The following is an 18,176-nucleotide window of genomic DNA, read 5'->3' on the forward strand; positions in this document are numbered from 1 at the left end:
AATACTCGCATTCCAAGGCCCAGAGGTTAAAACGTTTTACCACTGGGCACTTTTATATTTAACACATAGGCGTCGGAAGCGAGGTGGGGGAAGGGGTGCACTAAGGCATTACCTTCAACTCTGAAGATAATACATCTCCCCCCCCCCCCCCCCACACACACACACAGAAGTGAAAACGAAATTTATATACGGCCCTCTCCCACAGTCGCTGTTATCTTCCGAGGCCTATAAACATTAAACATATCAAATGACCGTCTACCGCTCATTTTCTCCACTAAGTGTTGTTGTTTATGGTTAAGAGTAACGCAGTAACAATAAAATGGCGGGGTTTTTTGTGGGTTTTTTTTTTTATCTCGCTTTGTAACCGAGTAAATCTGAATAACTAACAATCCATAAAAACAATATTTATAACCATGTCATCCTAAGTCCTTTTATGTCAGGAATTACTCTGTGACGTTATTGCGCTATAATGGCCTATTGGTGTTTTATCTTATGTACGAACTTTTTTTCTTCTGATTTATGGATACGCAGTCATAATTCAGGTATACTGAACAACAAAAGAAACGCGATTATTTTAATTAAAAAAACATCATGATAAAATGAACTCGCTAAATAGACCCAAAATGCGCCTAAGATATTCACAAGACATTGTGATACTTTGAACAGACACAAATTAATGCGATTCACAGTGAACCATTTTAAATAATTAAATTAATAATCGCATTTCATGTGTTATAGAGTATATTTTCCAAAATGTCAACAAGTGGGATATGACGGCATTGCAGTTAATCGAATAAAGGGCGGGACGTACCCCAGTGGTAAAGCGCTCGCTTGATGCGCGGTCGATTTAGGATCGATCCCCGTCGGCGGGCCCATTGGGCTATTTCTCGTCACAGCCAGTGCACTACGACTGGTATATCAAAGGCCGTGGTATGTGCTATTCTGTCTGTGGGATAGTGCATATAAAAGATCCCTTGCTACTAATGGAGAAATGTAGCGGGTTTCCTCTCTATAACTGTGTCAAAAATGACCGTATGTTTGACATCCAATAGCCGATGATTAATAAATCAATGTGCTCTAGTGGTGTCGTCAAACAAAACAAGCTTTAATTGAATAATGTAGGCTCCTATCTCGGGACTTATTAAATGCATTTCCAGGCAATAATGTTCTAGCCCATTTAGTGGGCCGCCTGTCATGCTGTGACCCCGTCTTTAGTAAAAGTTGTCTGTTTTGTTTAACGACACCACTAGAGCACATGAACTATTAATCATCGACTACTGGTAATTTTGTTTTGTAGTCTTCAGGGGAAACCCGCTACATTTTCCCATTATCAGCGAGGTATATTTTATATGAACTTTCCCCACATGCAGGACAGCACATACAACGGCCTTAAATCCCTTTTGATGTTCCAGTCGTGGAGCATTGGTTGGAACGGGGAAAACAGTCAGATAATGGGTCCACCGAGGAGGTTCGATCCTGAAACCAAAGCACGTCATATAATATGAGTGCTCTACCGACTGAGCTAAATTCCGCTCGAGCTTTAATCAGACATTGTTATCAGTAACTACGAATTTTGTACACTAAACAGAAACATACGTTTCTAAGTCGAATGTTCACCTTGTGCGGCGTAGCCTACTGGTAAAGCGCCCGCTCGATGCGCGCTCGGTCTGGGGTCGATCCTCGTCGATGGGTCCTTTGGGCTATTTCTCATTCCAGCCAGTGCACCACGACTGGTATATCAAAGGCCATGGTATATACTACCCTGTCTGTTGATGGTGTATGTAAAAGATCTCTTGCTGCTAATCGAAAAGAGTAGCCCATGAAGTGGCAACATTGGGTTTCCTCTCTCAATATATGTGTGGTCCTCAACCATATGTCTGACGCTATATAACCGTAAATAAAATGTGTTGAGTGCGTCGTTAAATATCCTTCCTTCCCTCGGGCGGTATATAACTAATAATAGTGAACATTTCCACTGATACGTCAGCAGGTTACATCGGGTTTCCTTTCTAAGTCAATCTGATTAAAACGAAGCCCATGTCATACTGTCATTTAGATTTGTTCGATAGATCTGACATAATTCCGTATAATTCCGAGCCCAGGTGACATTTCGTCTGAAAATAAGCATTAAGCCATCGAACAATCACATTTAACCTTTAACATGGTATTTGCGGGAGTGTTTTCGTTAAAGAAGAAACAAAGAAGAAGATGAAACCCAGCTGACATTTTGTTTGTAAACAGTCGTTGATATATCGACCTATCACATTTAATCTTGTATTTGTTATTGAGGTGCATAAAAAAACCCAACAACAACAACGAAACAAGAAAACAAGTTTTCTAAATAAACGACAACCAGGGGCGTATTTTGAGAAACTCTCGAACTTTGCGATCCGATCTCGCAGTGCATTGCAAAAAGACTTGCAAAACCGATGCGAGGTAGACTAAGAGAGTTTAAGAGAGCTGTATGAACTAGACTACTGTGTTAAAGGGAAACCGGTGAATTCGCATGTAACTCCATAATGAATAAAGTTAAACTTCATATAATTATAGAATATCAAGTTACTACGTTTTGATATCGTCGTTATTTGGCGAGGTTTAGATAACGGTGTAACAGACTAGCTTAAGCGAGCCCGTTAAAGCGTTATCGAATTGAGGTTAACACTTTTTGCAATAAGTTACTTGCCATGCGCACAGCTCATTTCCTAGTAACATGATAACACACAGCAACACCTAGGCTATCATGCTAGCAACGAAGGTGTTATCAGGCAGTGGCATAATGACACTTCAAATTATCATGTAGGGGTTACCAGGTCATAGGAAGAATGGTTGCATGGTAAAACATATCATTAAGCTAACAATTAAAAAAAATATTCAGTTTAAATAAAAATAGTTTCGTTATAAATTACCATTAAAAAATCTCAATTTTAACACAGGGGTGAAAACAAAATGCTGGAACAGCGTTATTTCCATTGTTACTGAACTACTCGACAGTAACACATAGACTAGAGGTAGAACCGCGCGTACTTTACCGTGGCTGTTCAGTCAGTTGCCTTCACACCTGCATCCAAGAGAAGATTTAACTTAACATGCAGTTTGATGGTCATTTGTACAGGAACGTTTTTATTTACACTGCATTTTAACTCTTCAGATTATAGTTACCTTTAAATTCCACGGTTCGCTGTTATATTGCTAAACGCATTTCACTTGATGTAAGTTGTCTATTTTTCTGTTTTCAGTTAATCAGCTTCTATTATATATTATGTCGGTCACCGACTTATAGAACGATTGGCTAGTGCACTTATCCTCCGGTTACATCTGTCAATAACCCTTTTTAAGAGTCTAAATGATACTAAACCAACGAAGCGAACCTACTGTGTCACCGTTGTTAAACGACCTGGCAAAAATAATCGATTTTATTACCTACGAGGTACAGCATAACGAGGGTCATATTTATCGTACGATTTCCCTCGTATGTCATAACTAAATCGTATGTCCTCCTGGCATTGTCGTTTAACGATTGGCTGTTGTAAGGGTACATTTATTTCTGATTGGCTGACACGACATTCCACAGATACTACTTTCTTCATTCATACATTTTCACTACGAGTGGAAGCTTGTCACGAGCTGTTTACGACATGCCGTACTGATAAATACGTGTTTTTAATTGATTTAATAAAACATTAATTGATTATTACTAATTAATTCAATTACTGTGTATATGTTTGCTTTTTGGTATAAACATGTTTTACAATTTACAGCTGTTGATACATGTGTACTCTTTCCTTATGGGGTATAAATATGACGTCACTTTAGAACTGGTTGTGATTTAGTTTTTCAAGACAGTAATGAACAAACATTACTCCGCCGTTAAGGAAACGTTATTTTTTAAACAATGACTGGAATGTTCATTTAGCAGTACAGTTCTACGGTAATAAACAGAATATTACATTCGTGTCCATGACAGACGATGTTTACGACACTCGTGCCTAAATTATCGCATTTCCTTCGCTCTCGCTCGGGAAATATGATAATTTAGGCACTCGTGTCGTAAACATCGTCTGTCATGGACACTCATATAATATCCTCTATTTATTTTACAATGACGTCGTTAGATGACAAACGTATAGATTTCACAACGAGAGCGACTACCCTGCATTGCAGGATGGAGGGGTGTGACACAAATATGTATATTTCTACGTAGACCTCTACATGATCTCTCTCTCTCTCTCTCTCTCTCTCTCTCTCTCTCTCTCTCTCTCTCTCTCTCTCTCTCTCTCTCTCTCTCTCTCTCTCTCTCAGTCGATTGAGTGCTCGCTTGAAGTGCTTACATCGAAGGATCGAACCACCTCGGAGATCCATTCAACTGATTGGGTTTTTCTCATTCAACTGGTCAAAGGCCGAGGTATGTGCTTTCTGTCTGTGGGAAAGTGCATATAAAAGATCCCTTACTACTAATGAAAAAAAAATGTAGCGGGTTTCCTCTTTAAGACTCTATGTCAGAGTTACCTAATGTTTGATATCCAATAGCCGATGATTAATTAATCAATGTGCACTAGTGTTGTCGTTAAGCAAAACAAATTTTAAACTCTACATGATCTCGATTTTATATAACGGCAGGCTTCTCCAAAGGAAAAAAACAAATTAGTTAAACACCACTAGAGCACACGGATTATCTATTAAACATCGGCTAGCTATTGGATGTCAACCATTTGGTAATTCTGACACGTAGTCATCAGAGGAAACCTGTTACATTTTTTTCCTAATGCATCAAGGTATCTTTTAAATGCACTTTCACGCAAACAGGAACGCACATACCACGGCCTTTATCCAGTTGTGGTGAATGATATTAGTGACGTGAATTAATATAGCAAAGGCAGGCGTGTAGACGGATGCTGTTTAATAGTTGAATGAAAATGAGAAGATTACTGTGGTGAGATGTTTTAAGTACAATGTATGCCTGCTTTAGAACTATGGGTCTTTAATTCGAGAGGTAGCCCAGTCGTAAAGCGTTCGCTTGATGCGCGGTCGGTCTAGGATCGATCGCCGTCGGTGGACCCATTGGGCGTTCCAGCCAGTGCTCCACAACTGGTGTAATAAATGCCGTGGTATGTACTATCCTGTCTGTGGGATTGTGCATATAAAAGATCCCTTGCTGTTAATCGGAAAGAGTAGCCCATGGAGTGGCGACAGCGGGTTTCCTCTCTCAATATCTGTGTGGTCCTTAACCATATGTCTGACGTCATATAACCGTAAATAAATGTGTTGAGTGCGTCGTTAAATAAAAAATGTCCTTCCTCTCAATATCTGTGTGGTCCTTAACCATATGCCCGACGTCATATAACTATAATTAAATGTCTTGAGTGCGTCGTTAAATAAAACATTTCCTTCCTCTCAATATCTGTGTGGTCCTTAACCATATGCCCGACGTCATATAACTATAATTAAATGTCTTGAGTGCGTCGTTAAATAAAACATTTCCTTCCGTCCTGCCTTTAGTTCGTTATAGATAATGCTACTATAATTGAATGAATGAATGGATGAATGAATAAATGAATGAATGAATGAATGAATGAATGAACAAATGCATGAATGAATATTTTGCTCTCTGAATTAATTTTTTGTGTTGAGTATGTTTTTAACAGTATGGGCGATATTCTTTGCTATCGAGATCAATTAGTTAATTCATTTATTCATTCATTCATTCATTCATTCATTCATTCATTCATTCATTCATTAACTGCTTTAACAACACCCCTTCACTGATAAGATAATCGATTACATACGACGTTCTACCAATACTTCCAAGAAGGCCGAATGTTTAGCCATTGTGCCTATGAGCAAAATTAAAATAACTTTTAAAAAACGTTTTGAAAATAATATGACGAAATGAGTTCTCTGTGATCTTACAACAAATTTCTTACTTGTGAACCAATCGACGCCACTGACACACTAGAGTATATGTAAAACTGGTATTACTACAAACCCAAACAGAATTATATCGAGTTGGTAAATCACCAGCTTAGGTAAGTAAGATATTTGTAATAACGAGGACATTTAATATGAGAATTCAATTGGATTTGCAACAGGCTTTTATCACGATTACAAATAATATTACTGATACTGTTAAACAAAAGCAGAAGATAAAAGACAAATTCCAAGAGAAAAATAGTGTTCATTAGAAATAAAATACCACCCATAATAGTTTTCCTAACGATGATAGTGACAAAAACAATGATTACAAGGTCAAACAAGTAATTATGTGTCTTGCGTGCAAAAATGTAAATACCACCATATTATAATGAACATTATCAATGCTAAATACAGATATACGTTGGTTGTGTGCAATATTTCGATGTTCCTTGACGCCTACTCTTTCCATGATTCATAAAAATATATTTATATACATATATACATCCCACCATTTGAAGTTGATTAGCGGGAAAAGTATGCAATGTAGAACATTGACATTTTACACAAAAGCAGCTTATTTTATTGTTTATTGATGTTAGAATTTTAATTTTGACATACGTTTTACTTTTAAAATGATGCGTGATATAATTTGTAATGTCAAATTTTATTTTTGTACCATTGAACATCTACTCAACATCTACTCTTCTGTACGTACCACAAGCGATGATCGATTGGTTTCTCATTTTCGTTTGTTACAGCTCATAATCTTTTGTTACATGAATAAACTTCTTTATTTTTATAGTATTATTGTTGCCCCCAGCATGTTGAGATGTTCTTTAAAAACACGTATATAGGTGCAATACTGAATACTCCAGAGGGTTGTAGTTACTAGGGGCAGATAAAAAGGAAAATTCAAATAGTTACGGCAAAAGTAATGACTTGTGTGAAAAGAAAATTGTGGGACAAACGACAGTTTCTAGTATAGTACATATAAATATATTTGTCTGGAATATCGGAAATTACAGTCAGTTAGTTCAGCTATCACAGATTAATAAATTACTCGTAATGATTTGCCATTTTCAAATAATTATTTGGAGCTAATTTATTTTTAAAAAAGAAGCCGACAAACTATTTTGTTATTTTCGATTTTGTTTAAAACATGACTTTACGTCATCATATTATGTAAATTTCGGTGTGATTTTTCTTTTGTATAATGGATTTTAATCGCTCTATACATGTTTTCTTTGAAGTTGTTTTAATGTTCTTGGTTTTTCAGATTCTGTTATTATTGATGACTACGAGGAAGGCATTAACCAAGGCACTCTTCTGTCGTACGCTCGGCAAATCGCCATGGGCATGGTTAGTACATACAGAGGATTTTTCTCCACTCGAGTGGAGTTTGTAATCATATCTCACGAGATATGATTGCAAACTTCACGAGATGAGATATAAATTATATTTGACCAAAAAACATGAAATTTTCTATTTATTATACAACTTTTGGCATACTTTATTTTTAAAATGCCAGCAGCAAAATAGTTCCGGCTTTCTTACAGTGAAGATAACACTTTCTACAGTGACGATAACACATTTTAGAGTGAAATAGTGAAATGTTCACTCTAAAATGTGTTATCGTCACTGAGTGACTGATAACAGTTTAATTTCACTGATATTTTAAGATATTTCACTAAATGTTATATAATAAATAATCATACTTGCTCTTCCGAATTATCCTGCTAAGATTAGGACAATTTAATGTATTAAATAAGCGTTTTTCACTGATGAATGGATATAGCTTGGGAACTTTCTTGTGAGGGATAAGCTTAGTACTTGTTCCGTGTATCGTCTACCAACAAGGTGACCCACTTTGTCCATATCCTTTTATAATATGTGTTGAAATTATCACAGTATTAATGAGAAACAACAAAGAAATTAAAAGAATTGCACAGAGTGTCAAAACAATGACAATATACCAAAGACACAACTTTTATTTTAGATAGATCTCCCAAATGTATGTATGGTATGTACTATCCTGTCTGTGGGATTGTGCATATAAAATATCCCTTGCTGTTAATCGGAAAGAGTAGCCCATGGAGTGTGGACAGCGGGTTTCCTCTCTCGATATCTGTGTGGTCCTTAACCATATGCCCGACGTCATATAACTATAATTAAATGTGTTGAGTGCGTCGTTAAATAAAACATTTCCTTCCTTCCTTTCTTTAGTTCGTTATAGATAATGCTACTATAATTGAATGAATGAATAGATGAATAAATTAATGAGTGAATGAATGAATGAACAAATGCATGATAGTACATCCCTTGATAGTACTGTAAAAGTATTGGACATGTATGCCATTTAATTCTGATCTAAAAATAAATTAGTCGAAATCAAAAGTTATTTGGATTAGCAGTATAAAGTTTTCAAAAACGTTTTTTCACCATACAAGATGGAAGCTAGGATGGGGTTCGGAACAATTTACACTTGGACGTAAATGTTTTATTAATATTGTTGAACTTGTTATTAGAAACTTTGAATATAAAATACTGATGATGAACAAATTAATAAAACATTTGTATTTTATTTTGATGAAATAGTTTTGCTGTTATATACATGAAATTGTAAAAAAAAATGGATGTGTTACTTTTTGACGTTCTTGGAAATAGGAACCGCTTTACACACGGCTTGTTAAAGTTTGTTTTGTTTAACGACACCACTAGAGCACATTGATTAATTAATCATCGGCTATTGCATGTCACAAAGTTGGTAATTCTGACACGTAGTTATCAGACGAAATCCGCTACATGTTTCCTAATGTAGCATGGGGTATTTATATGCACTTTCCCACAGACAGTAAAGCACATACCACGGTCTTTGACCAGTTGTGGTGTACTGGTTGGAACGAGAAAAAAACCAATCAGTTGAATAGATCCACCAAGGTGGTTCGATCCGGCGATGCAAGCACTTCAAGCGAGCACTCAACAGACTGAGCTAAATCCCGGCACGCAAACGGACTATGTCGTTCCCACAATATGTCGAGCGTTTCTGTGAACATGAACATAAAACATTATCAGGTTCAATTCTTAAATTCACTTCGAATTTTAATTCACTTCGAATTCGCCATTTCACTAATTTCAGAACCGTCTTTGCATCATTTGTTTTATTGGCTGTTATTTAATTTTTTGTTGGCTATTGACCATTATATGCGTTGAAGGGCAAGTGTTGCATTTGCAAGTGTTTGTATCGGGTGATTATTAAAAGTCTCTCTCTCTCTGTCTCTCTGTCTCTGTCTCTCTCTCTCTCTCTCTCTCTCTCTCTCTCTCTCTCTCTCTCTCTCTCTCTCTCTCTCTCTCTCTCTCTCTCTCTCTCTCTCATGATATACGTGCGTGGATATTGTACTTTCAGTGTTATACCTTGTATCTCTGCAGGAATTCCTTTCACAGAGGAAGTTTGTACACCGAGACCTTGCGGCTCGGAATATTCTTGTCTACAGCTCCAGGTTGTTGAAGCTATCTGATTTCGGCTTGACAAGAGACATATATGAAACTAATGTGTACCAGCCCACGTCGGCTCGAAGACTGCCGTATAAGTGGATGCCCTTGGAATCCATCTTCGACAACATCTTTACAATCAAAAGTGACATGTGAGTGTCAGCTGAAGTGGTTAGATTGCACAAGTACACCAAATGACCAAATGTGAATTAAAACTGAATATCGCAAATACATTTTATTATTACATTGCTAAAATGTTAATTGAAAAATCTAATAAAAACAGTTTCTTTAGAGATCCGTAAAGGAACGGTCACAAGGCAGTGGATTTGAATTATGTTTTGTTTAACTACACCACTAGAGCACATAATTGAAATATTAATCATCGGGTACTTGATTTCAAATGTTTGATAAAATTGGAGATGATTATCCGGCATGCACTTTACCCCAGTCAAGTAGTCCCATACCGAAATGGAAATACTGCGTCTTCACCATTCATCTCATCATCATTAATGTTTGTAATATCAAAACAAAACAAAATAAATAACAGTGGCGGATCCAGAAATTCCATTTAGGGGGGCCCAATGACATGAGGCAGAATAACAAGGTTACTTTGGGAGAGGTTTGAAGGGGGATAGTAAACATTTTTTAAATTAATATATAACAAAATTATAACTGTCGCAAAATTTAGGGAGGGACCGGGCCCCTGCCCCCTAGATCCGCTCTGAACAAATAAACATGTTGCATGAATCATAAAAACGTGCATAGCATAAATTCATTTACCGATACATGTGTTATGTTCGAATATTCATAAGTTAAGTTTTGAATGCCGATAACTGTTTTCATACTATTTGCAGATGGTCGTTTGGAGTAGTACTTTGGGAGATAGTCACCCTTGGTGGTTCCCCGTATCCGGGCATCGACAATCAGGATTTGTTCCATCTCCTCAAAGATGGCTACCGCATGGAAAAGCCTGATAACTGTTCTCATGAAATGTAAGTTTTATTTCAATTTTATTTTTGTTCCTGTTTATATGTTTCATTAACGTACTTTATATAGTTAGTGTACTTATTAATTATTTTACTGCTTTTTAAAGTGTGAAATAGTAATCAATCACATGAATGTACCAAAGTTTGCAAATTACGTTTATCAAAAATATATTAAGTAAACGGAAATAACAAGGCATTAATGTAGATGATAACGTCACAAGTTATGCCCCTTTTTCCACACGAGGAAAAGTATTACGAATTAGTTACCAGCCTCGATGGTAACGTGGTAAGCTGGTAGGTACTGGGTTCGTAGCCCGATATCGGCCCCCACCCTGGGCGAGTTTTAACGACTCAATGGGTAGGTGTAAGACCACTACACCCTCTTCTGTCTCACTAACCACTAACAACTAACCCACTGTCCCGGATAAACAGTCCAGACAGCTGAGGTGTGTGCCCAGGACATCGTGCTTGAACCTTAATTTGATATAAGCATGAAAATAAGTTGAAATGAAACAAAAATGACGAATTTGAATTGTTGCTATAAATATGGTCTTTAACATCCAGGGTCGTATCCTCACCAATATCATGGGTGGGGGTGCACTGGTGTTATAAAGTAATGTACGACTACCGATGGGACGTTTTAAAATTAAATATAATAGCCTAAAGCACGTGGGTTTTTTTTTGCCAATCTGTACGAGAGCTTTTGTTACAGCAACTCTGGCAATTAGTAAAATGGTCATGGCATTTTACACGGCAGGTTTGCGGTCAATGTGTAAGAGAGGAATTGAGGGGTTTTTTTGTTTTGTTTTTCAGTATTAGAAAAAAAAAAAAAATTAGGAAAAGTGACAGAAAATTGAAAGTTCCACAGAAAAGACTGGGACAACAAAGGCATAGCGCCACATACGCACAGTACGCATGTCCGTAATGCAAAAAAATAAATAATCCGGGAATAGGTCGAGGCTGTCTTTAATTGTTTTATAAAATATCCTCTTAAAATTGACTCGAAATAAAGGCTCAGAGTGCATCTACAGGCGTCCTGAGTTTCAAAACTGTAATGCAGTGAAACAAAATATGGCTGTATATAACATTATAGCCTATGGACTATTAGTATTACGTGAATGTTTGTTACACAAATGTATGGAATAAAACACACTGTAAAGGTTAAACACTAATATCATCAGGCTCTGTTCTAGTATATAGGGGTAATAATAATGTCCGTAATCATTCTATGAGACACCCCAGATGGTACGGCCCTGACTTACATATTTCTAATTCGAATATTAAAACACAGAAGACACGTTCGGACTTATTTTTAATTCATTCACTAATTTTTTTTTATCCCGTTTCCTTGACTGGATCAGGAGCTGATGGGTTTTGATCATTTCCGTTCATTGTTTACAGATACCAGATAATGTTGAGCTGTTGGCACCCTAAGCCCCAGGATCGCCCCTCGTTTGCGGAACTCACGTGTCAACTGGATAAACTGCTGGAAGCCACGAGTTCGTACATAGATCTGTCTGTGATGGTTAGCGAGGACTACTACCAACCTTCCACCAGGTATCTCACTCGTCCAGTTTCGTCTCTAGTGTTGCAGTCATGCATATATATATATATATATATATATATATATATATATATATATATATATATATATATATATATATATATATACATGTATATATCATTTCAGTAAATAGACTGTTAAAATGGACCTAAACTGTTCACATGGCATTGGTCATTTTAATAGACACAAAAACTAATGCGATTTAAATTGAATAATTTTAAATAGATTAAAAAAAACAAGTAAATAAATATATTAAGATATCTTGTGGTCGATTTTGAAAATGATAACAATTTTATTTTGTGTCATTACATTTTTTTTTTTTTTTTTTTTTTTTTTTTTTTTTTTTTGGGGGGGGGGGTATTTCCCCAATTTCATGGAAGAAACCTCTTTTATTAATGTATACCCCAGTGTTGTTACCATTTCTTCTGAACTCAATTTTGAGGTATGATTTTGAATATTTTGTTTTGAGTCATTACATTTCTTTCTTTTGTTTAAAATTTCACTGAAGACACCTCTTATATTAATACGTATTCCATTGTTGTTAACGTATCATCTGGACTCGGTTCTGAGGTACGATTTTTAATAGTTTCGTTTTCGATCATTACATTTCTTGTTATTTTCTCCACATTCCAGCGAAGACACCCCTTGTATAAACGCGTACTCCGGCTCTGTCCAGCAAGCTTCGGCGACACCACTGACTACCGCACCAAGCGGTGACTGCGAGGACATCTGCTCGGCAGAGAACGACGTCGACGACACATCCACGTGGGACAAAGACACTTACGACAGCGGCCAGACCGACCTGGACATGTCGATATCGTCGTACGACCAGGATCTGGGCTTCCACTGTGACCAGAGTACCAGCGTGGCACTGATGAAGGCGCCGTCGCTGAGGTACGGAATGCTCAGCCTGTTGGGGAAGATGGGCCAACGAGGTATCGAGTCGCGCCAGAAACTCCACAGACAGTCTGTGAGCATGTCGGAACTGTTCAATATCGAGGATGATGACACGTGTAAACACAGACTTGGATCGGCGCAGTTGCCTTTGTTTTAAACTGAAAAAACAACAACAGGAACAAGTATCTGCGTCACAGATGGGTTGCTGAACGACAGAATTTTTTTTAAAACATGATCTGATGCATCATAGGACTGGACCAAAAGTGGAAATGTAAAACATGATCTGATGCATCATAGGGCAGGACCGAATGTGGAAATGTAAATCATGATCTAATACGTCATGGGGTAGGACCGAATGTGTGAATGTAAAACATTATCTGATGCGTCATGGGGCAGGACCAAAAGTGTGAATGTAAAACATGATCTGATGCGTCATGGGGCAGGACCGAATGTGTGAATGTAAACATGATCTGATGCGTCATGGGGCAGGACCGAATGTGTGAATGTAAAACATGATCTGATGCGTCATGGGGCAGGTCCGAAGGTGTGAATGTAAAACATGATATGATGTGCCAAGGATCACAACCGAATGTGTTCATGGACGTTTGTTGACGTTTCGCTCTACAGGGGCGTAGCTGATGTAAAAAGCGATCGACGTGAAAGCAATTAGTGGCGAAGTCTCGAATATGATAAGAGGAGGCTTTAGACCATACATTACCTCAGGGTTTTTGTGTGTCTGTTAGTTGTTGTTTTTGTTTTTCTTCTGAAAATTGAGGTGCAAGCATGTGGATATACACATGAATCAACGGCAGCTACGCCCCTGGCCGCGGTTACATTTACTGTTGTTCCCGCCTCCCACCCTACGGCAATAGCGACCATTTGATGTTATCCCCGCCTCCCACCCTACGGCAATAGCGACCATTTGCTGTTAACCCCGCCTCCCACCCTACGGCAATAGCGACCATTTGCTGTTATCCCCGCCTCCCACCCTACGGCAATAGCGACCATTTGCTGTTATCCCCGCCTCCACCCTACTGCAATAGCGACCATTTGCTGTTATCCCCGCCTCCCACCCTACGGCAATAGCGACCATTTGCTGTTATCCCCGCCTCCCACCCTACGACAATAGCGACCATTTGCTGTTATCCCCGCCTTCCACCCTACGGCAATAGCGACCATTTGATGTTATCCCCGCCTCCCACCCTACGGCAATAGCGACCATTTGATGTTATCTTCACCATCACAGAACAGTAAAAGTAAATACTGAGGTGCCATATTACCAGTTGTCAAAGTCTTTATTCTGATAACCAAGAGAGCCATTAACAAGTTACAGGTCATCTGAATAACGAAAAATATACTCAGTTTAATACCATGCAATAACATGTTTAATGATCCTTAAAACAGTTAACAACTACAGTTAAAAATAGCTAGTTTTGCGATATTGTAATCGCCAGAAAATCACGGTTAATGAATGTACTGTTGCTCCGCCACCTCCAGTCCATGTGATGACAAAAAGAAACTATTTGAAGCCCCTTTTACCACTACAATATATACATACATACACACATACATACACACATACATACATACATACATACATACATATATAGATATATATACTCTTCAAAAGAAGAAACGCAAAACCACATTGTCGTAACATTTGGAGAATTGATTTAATTATTGAATGGTGAGTCCGATAATTACCAAATGTTGCAGGATTGTTCACAATTCACTCTAGTCCATTGTGAGTAAGTGATAGGACACACCACCAAGGTCAAGGTCATCTGGAGTCAATACCGGGTGTGGCCTCCGCGTGTGTTGACAACTGCCTGGCACCGCCTGCCCATTGAAGCAACCAGAGTACGGATGACGTCCCGGGGGATGGTGGCCCACTCGGCCTGCAAGGCTGCTGCCAGCTCGGGCAGGGTCTGGGGCTGTGGTTGTCGCTGTCGGAGGCGTCGGTCCAACTCGTCCCATAGATGCTCAATTGGGTTCAAATCCGGTGATATCGATGGCCAGGAAGGACATTAATGTTGTTGTTCTGTAGGAAAGCCGTTGTGAGACGTGCTGTGTGAGGCCTGGCGTTGTCATGTTGGAACACTTCGTTGGCGTTGGCCATAACTGGAACGATGTGTGGCCGGAGGATCTGGTCAATGTAACCCTGTGCATTCAGGTTGCCCTGCACGTGGACCAGGTCAGTTCTGCCAGTGTGTGAGATGGCTGCCCACACCATGACACTACCCCCGCCGAATCTGTCCACTTCCTGCACGCAGTTTGCCGCATAACGTTCACCACGACGCCTATACACGCGACATCTTCCATCATGACGTCGGAGCAGAAATCGGGACTCGTCACTGAACCACACCTGTCTCCATCGCAGTTGAGGCCATTGTCGATGAATCTGGCAACCACTGCAGTCGGAGTCGACGGTGTTGTGGTGTTAAGATGACACCTCGAACTGGACGTCTGGCACGAATTCCTACCTCACGTAGGCGGTTCCGTACGGTCTGGTCGGATATCCTGCGCAAACCTGGTATTGCTGCGGCTGTGGAGGTGGCAGTAGTCAATCGTTCCCGAAGGTGGCGTACCCGGACGTAGCGGTCCTGCCCGGGGGTAGTGACCCGTGGTCGACCGGATCTAGGGAGGTCACGTGTTGATCCATGTTGCTGGTAACGGTCCCACAGTCTGGAGATGGTGCTTGGGGACACATGGAATGCCCTGGCAACGGCCGTTCTGGATTCGCCTGCGTCTAGTCGGCCGATGGCATTGTTTCTCTGCGGTTCACTGAGACGTGGCATGTCCTGGATTGTCAACTGTCGGCCAGATACAGAGGCCAGGCAAGCGAACACCCTGCACTTTTATACTGTCGCTGTTCATGTTGCACGTGCAGACAACGCACGTGCAGTGGTGACATGGTTTGCACGTGGCTGCGTTTTTGCGAATATTCACATTTTGGAATTTTATTGTACAGTAGCTGCGTTTTATCGAATGTAACCGTGGGAATGTGTTTGGGACATGCATTGACCTTATATTCACAAAGCATGAACCGGTAGGAAACATAAAATCGGAGTTATAACCCATTTGTACCCTTTTGCGTTTCTTTTTTTGAAGAGTATATATACACATGTATACATATATATATATATATATATATATATATATTATATATATATATACTGCGCGCCATCTTATCATTTGCCACACCCCTTATCTAATAATATCTAATAATGTATTTATTATATATAACTCTAAATCATTTTTATGCAGGGTAGCAATTGCTTGAAATTTCTGGCGGACATTCAGTCTGGCATGTTATCGATTATGTCGGACATAATCAAAACCTGCCGGACCACACATGGCGATAAACGCAAAATAAGTGTCGGTCCGACGGGACGAGCGGCTGAACGATCTCCTGGACCGTGGTGATGTTAACCGACAGACACCGGTCGGTTGGGACGACGATGATTCGACCATTGTGATGGATAAATGAATTCATACGGATGGACAGACCAAAGTCTCGTGTGTTATCTTTAGCAGTCTTTGTGATATAGACATTCAGACATGCTTGAGAAGGACAACAACCCAAGACTAAGACAAAGAGGCTATTTGTGAAGTAGTTGTTATTTGCAATGTGTATGTTGCTTGCAAAGTATTGTTATTTGCAAAGGTATTGTTATTTTTGCACGGCCTTTGTTTTGTTTTAGAGTTTTGACAAGAAGTGGAAGGAGAGAGAAATGCCAGTGTTTTGTTTGTTCAGTGCCATTATGTGGAGAATATTTTAACATTTCTGATGCTGGGTTTTTTTTTAATCGGAGACTCCATCCCGCTTATGTGGGTGAATATTGTCCAAGAACTACTGTGGATTTAAATGGAAAATAAAGTGTATAGAAGTTCATTTATAAATATTTAAACCGCATGGAATCAATTCCAATGTGCTGCTGTTATTAACGTTTTCAGAAAATTAATCTAACTGCCACCTAGGAAAGAAACCACGAGTGTACTGTACTATGTTTATATATATATTAAAATCGTGTCATTCACAAATATATTATACAATTACATATATTTATAATGGATCAATAATAAATGATGTCACAATATGTAATCATCAGCTGTTTTCCTTCGTAACCGGATAATAAATATCAGTGTGATTTCCAAACCATAACATTATAACACTCACACATTGCTGTATTTTGAAGATGCTGCATTGCCTCGAGTGTACAGTGGTCCAGAAGTGAGTAGTAATAGATTTACATTGCTATTAAAAGTGTAATTGTTCAGTTTGCCATTTCCTATCCCAGAACTTTGTGTAAAGGTGTGTGTGTATGTGCGTGTCTGGGTATGCGTGTGTTTGGCTGTGTGCGCGCGCGAGCGTGTGTGTGTGTGTGTGGCGCAGTGGCATAGCGATCAACTGATGCGTAGTCTGTCTAGGATCGATTCCCGTCGGTGTGCCCATAGGGCTATTTCTCGCTCTAGCCAGTGCACCACAACTGGTATACCAAAGGCCATCGTATGTGCTATCCTGTCTAGGATGGTGCATATAAAAGATCCCTTGCTACTAGTGGAACAATGTAGCGGGTTTTCTCTCTCTTTTCCTGTCAAAAATTAAAAAATTGTTTGACTCAATGTGCTCTAGTGGTGTCGTTAAACAAAACAAACCAACCTTTTTGGTATATTCCTATATAAAATATGGGGTATGATCAAAAGCTATAGAACTGCGAAGGGAGATAACCGATTATTACTCCACATTAAGGAAGGCATATAGAGTTCGCTGGTTGCTGTTTTTCAATGGCTGATCCAAGGGGGTTGACAGACGAAAATTATACGGGGCATTATGATCTCCATTATCATCTCACGAAAAGACTTTAAAAAAAAAAAGTTTTACTGTCCCCAGAAACAAGTCACAGTTGGTGGCTTTGAATTATTTCTTTACATTAATTATACATGTATATTGTTTATAGATAATACTAAATAATTTTAGTTTGGTTTGACATAAGAAGAAACGGTAAACGTTTTCGAAATAACAAAAACAAAAAACAAAAAAAATTCAATCGACACAGACATAAAAAAACAACCTTGTAGTTAATTCCATAGTATGAAAAAGGCGTTCTCTGTGGGACGGACTATACTTCCCGTGTGAGACCGTTTATATTACAAGTGTGTTTTCAGTCGTATATAACGAGCCAAAGTGATCGATCTACGATTAAAAAACACACGAGTTGTAATATAGACGGTATTACACGGGAGCGAGTATAGTATTTTATTCATTACACCGCACATCAGTGAACACAAATCGCACAGAATGACTTCCAAAATAACTAAGCAAGACA

The 18,176-nt window shown here is 38.8% G+C and overlaps 1 protein-coding gene across 4 annotated transcripts in view; it reads left to right on the forward strand.

Moving 5' to 3' along the window:
• LOC121383165 (tyrosine-protein kinase receptor torso-like) overlaps positions 1–16,526 on the forward strand; it is a 190,877-nt gene extending 174,351 nt beyond the window's left edge. For 2 of the 4 annotated variants that reach the window (XM_041512994.1, XM_041512995.1), the window contains 5 exons: positions 7,187–7,269; positions 9,337–9,551; positions 10,254–10,391; positions 11,787–11,942; positions 12,583–14,494. In XM_041512994.1, the coding sequence (XP_041368928.1) occupies positions 7,187–7,269; positions 9,337–9,551; positions 10,254–10,391; positions 11,787–11,942; positions 12,583–13,003 (1,013 nt within the window). In that variant the 3' untranslated portion in view covers positions 13,004–14,494. Of the gene's footprint in view, positions 1–7,186; positions 7,270–9,336; positions 9,552–10,253; positions 10,392–11,786; positions 11,943–12,582; positions 14,495–16,113 lie in introns of those variants that run through there. The other 2 variants (XR_005959268.1, XR_005959269.1) reach the window with 2 other exon arrangements.
• The last annotated feature ends 1,650 nt before the right edge of the window (positions 16,527–18,176 follow it).

The sequence above is a fragment of the Gigantopelta aegis genome, chromosome 10 (genome assembly GCF_016097555.1).
Source record: "Gigantopelta aegis isolate Gae_Host chromosome 10, Gae_host_genome, whole genome shotgun sequence".
Lineage (NCBI taxonomy): Eukaryota > Metazoa > Mollusca > Gastropoda > Neomphalida > Peltospiridae > Gigantopelta > Gigantopelta aegis.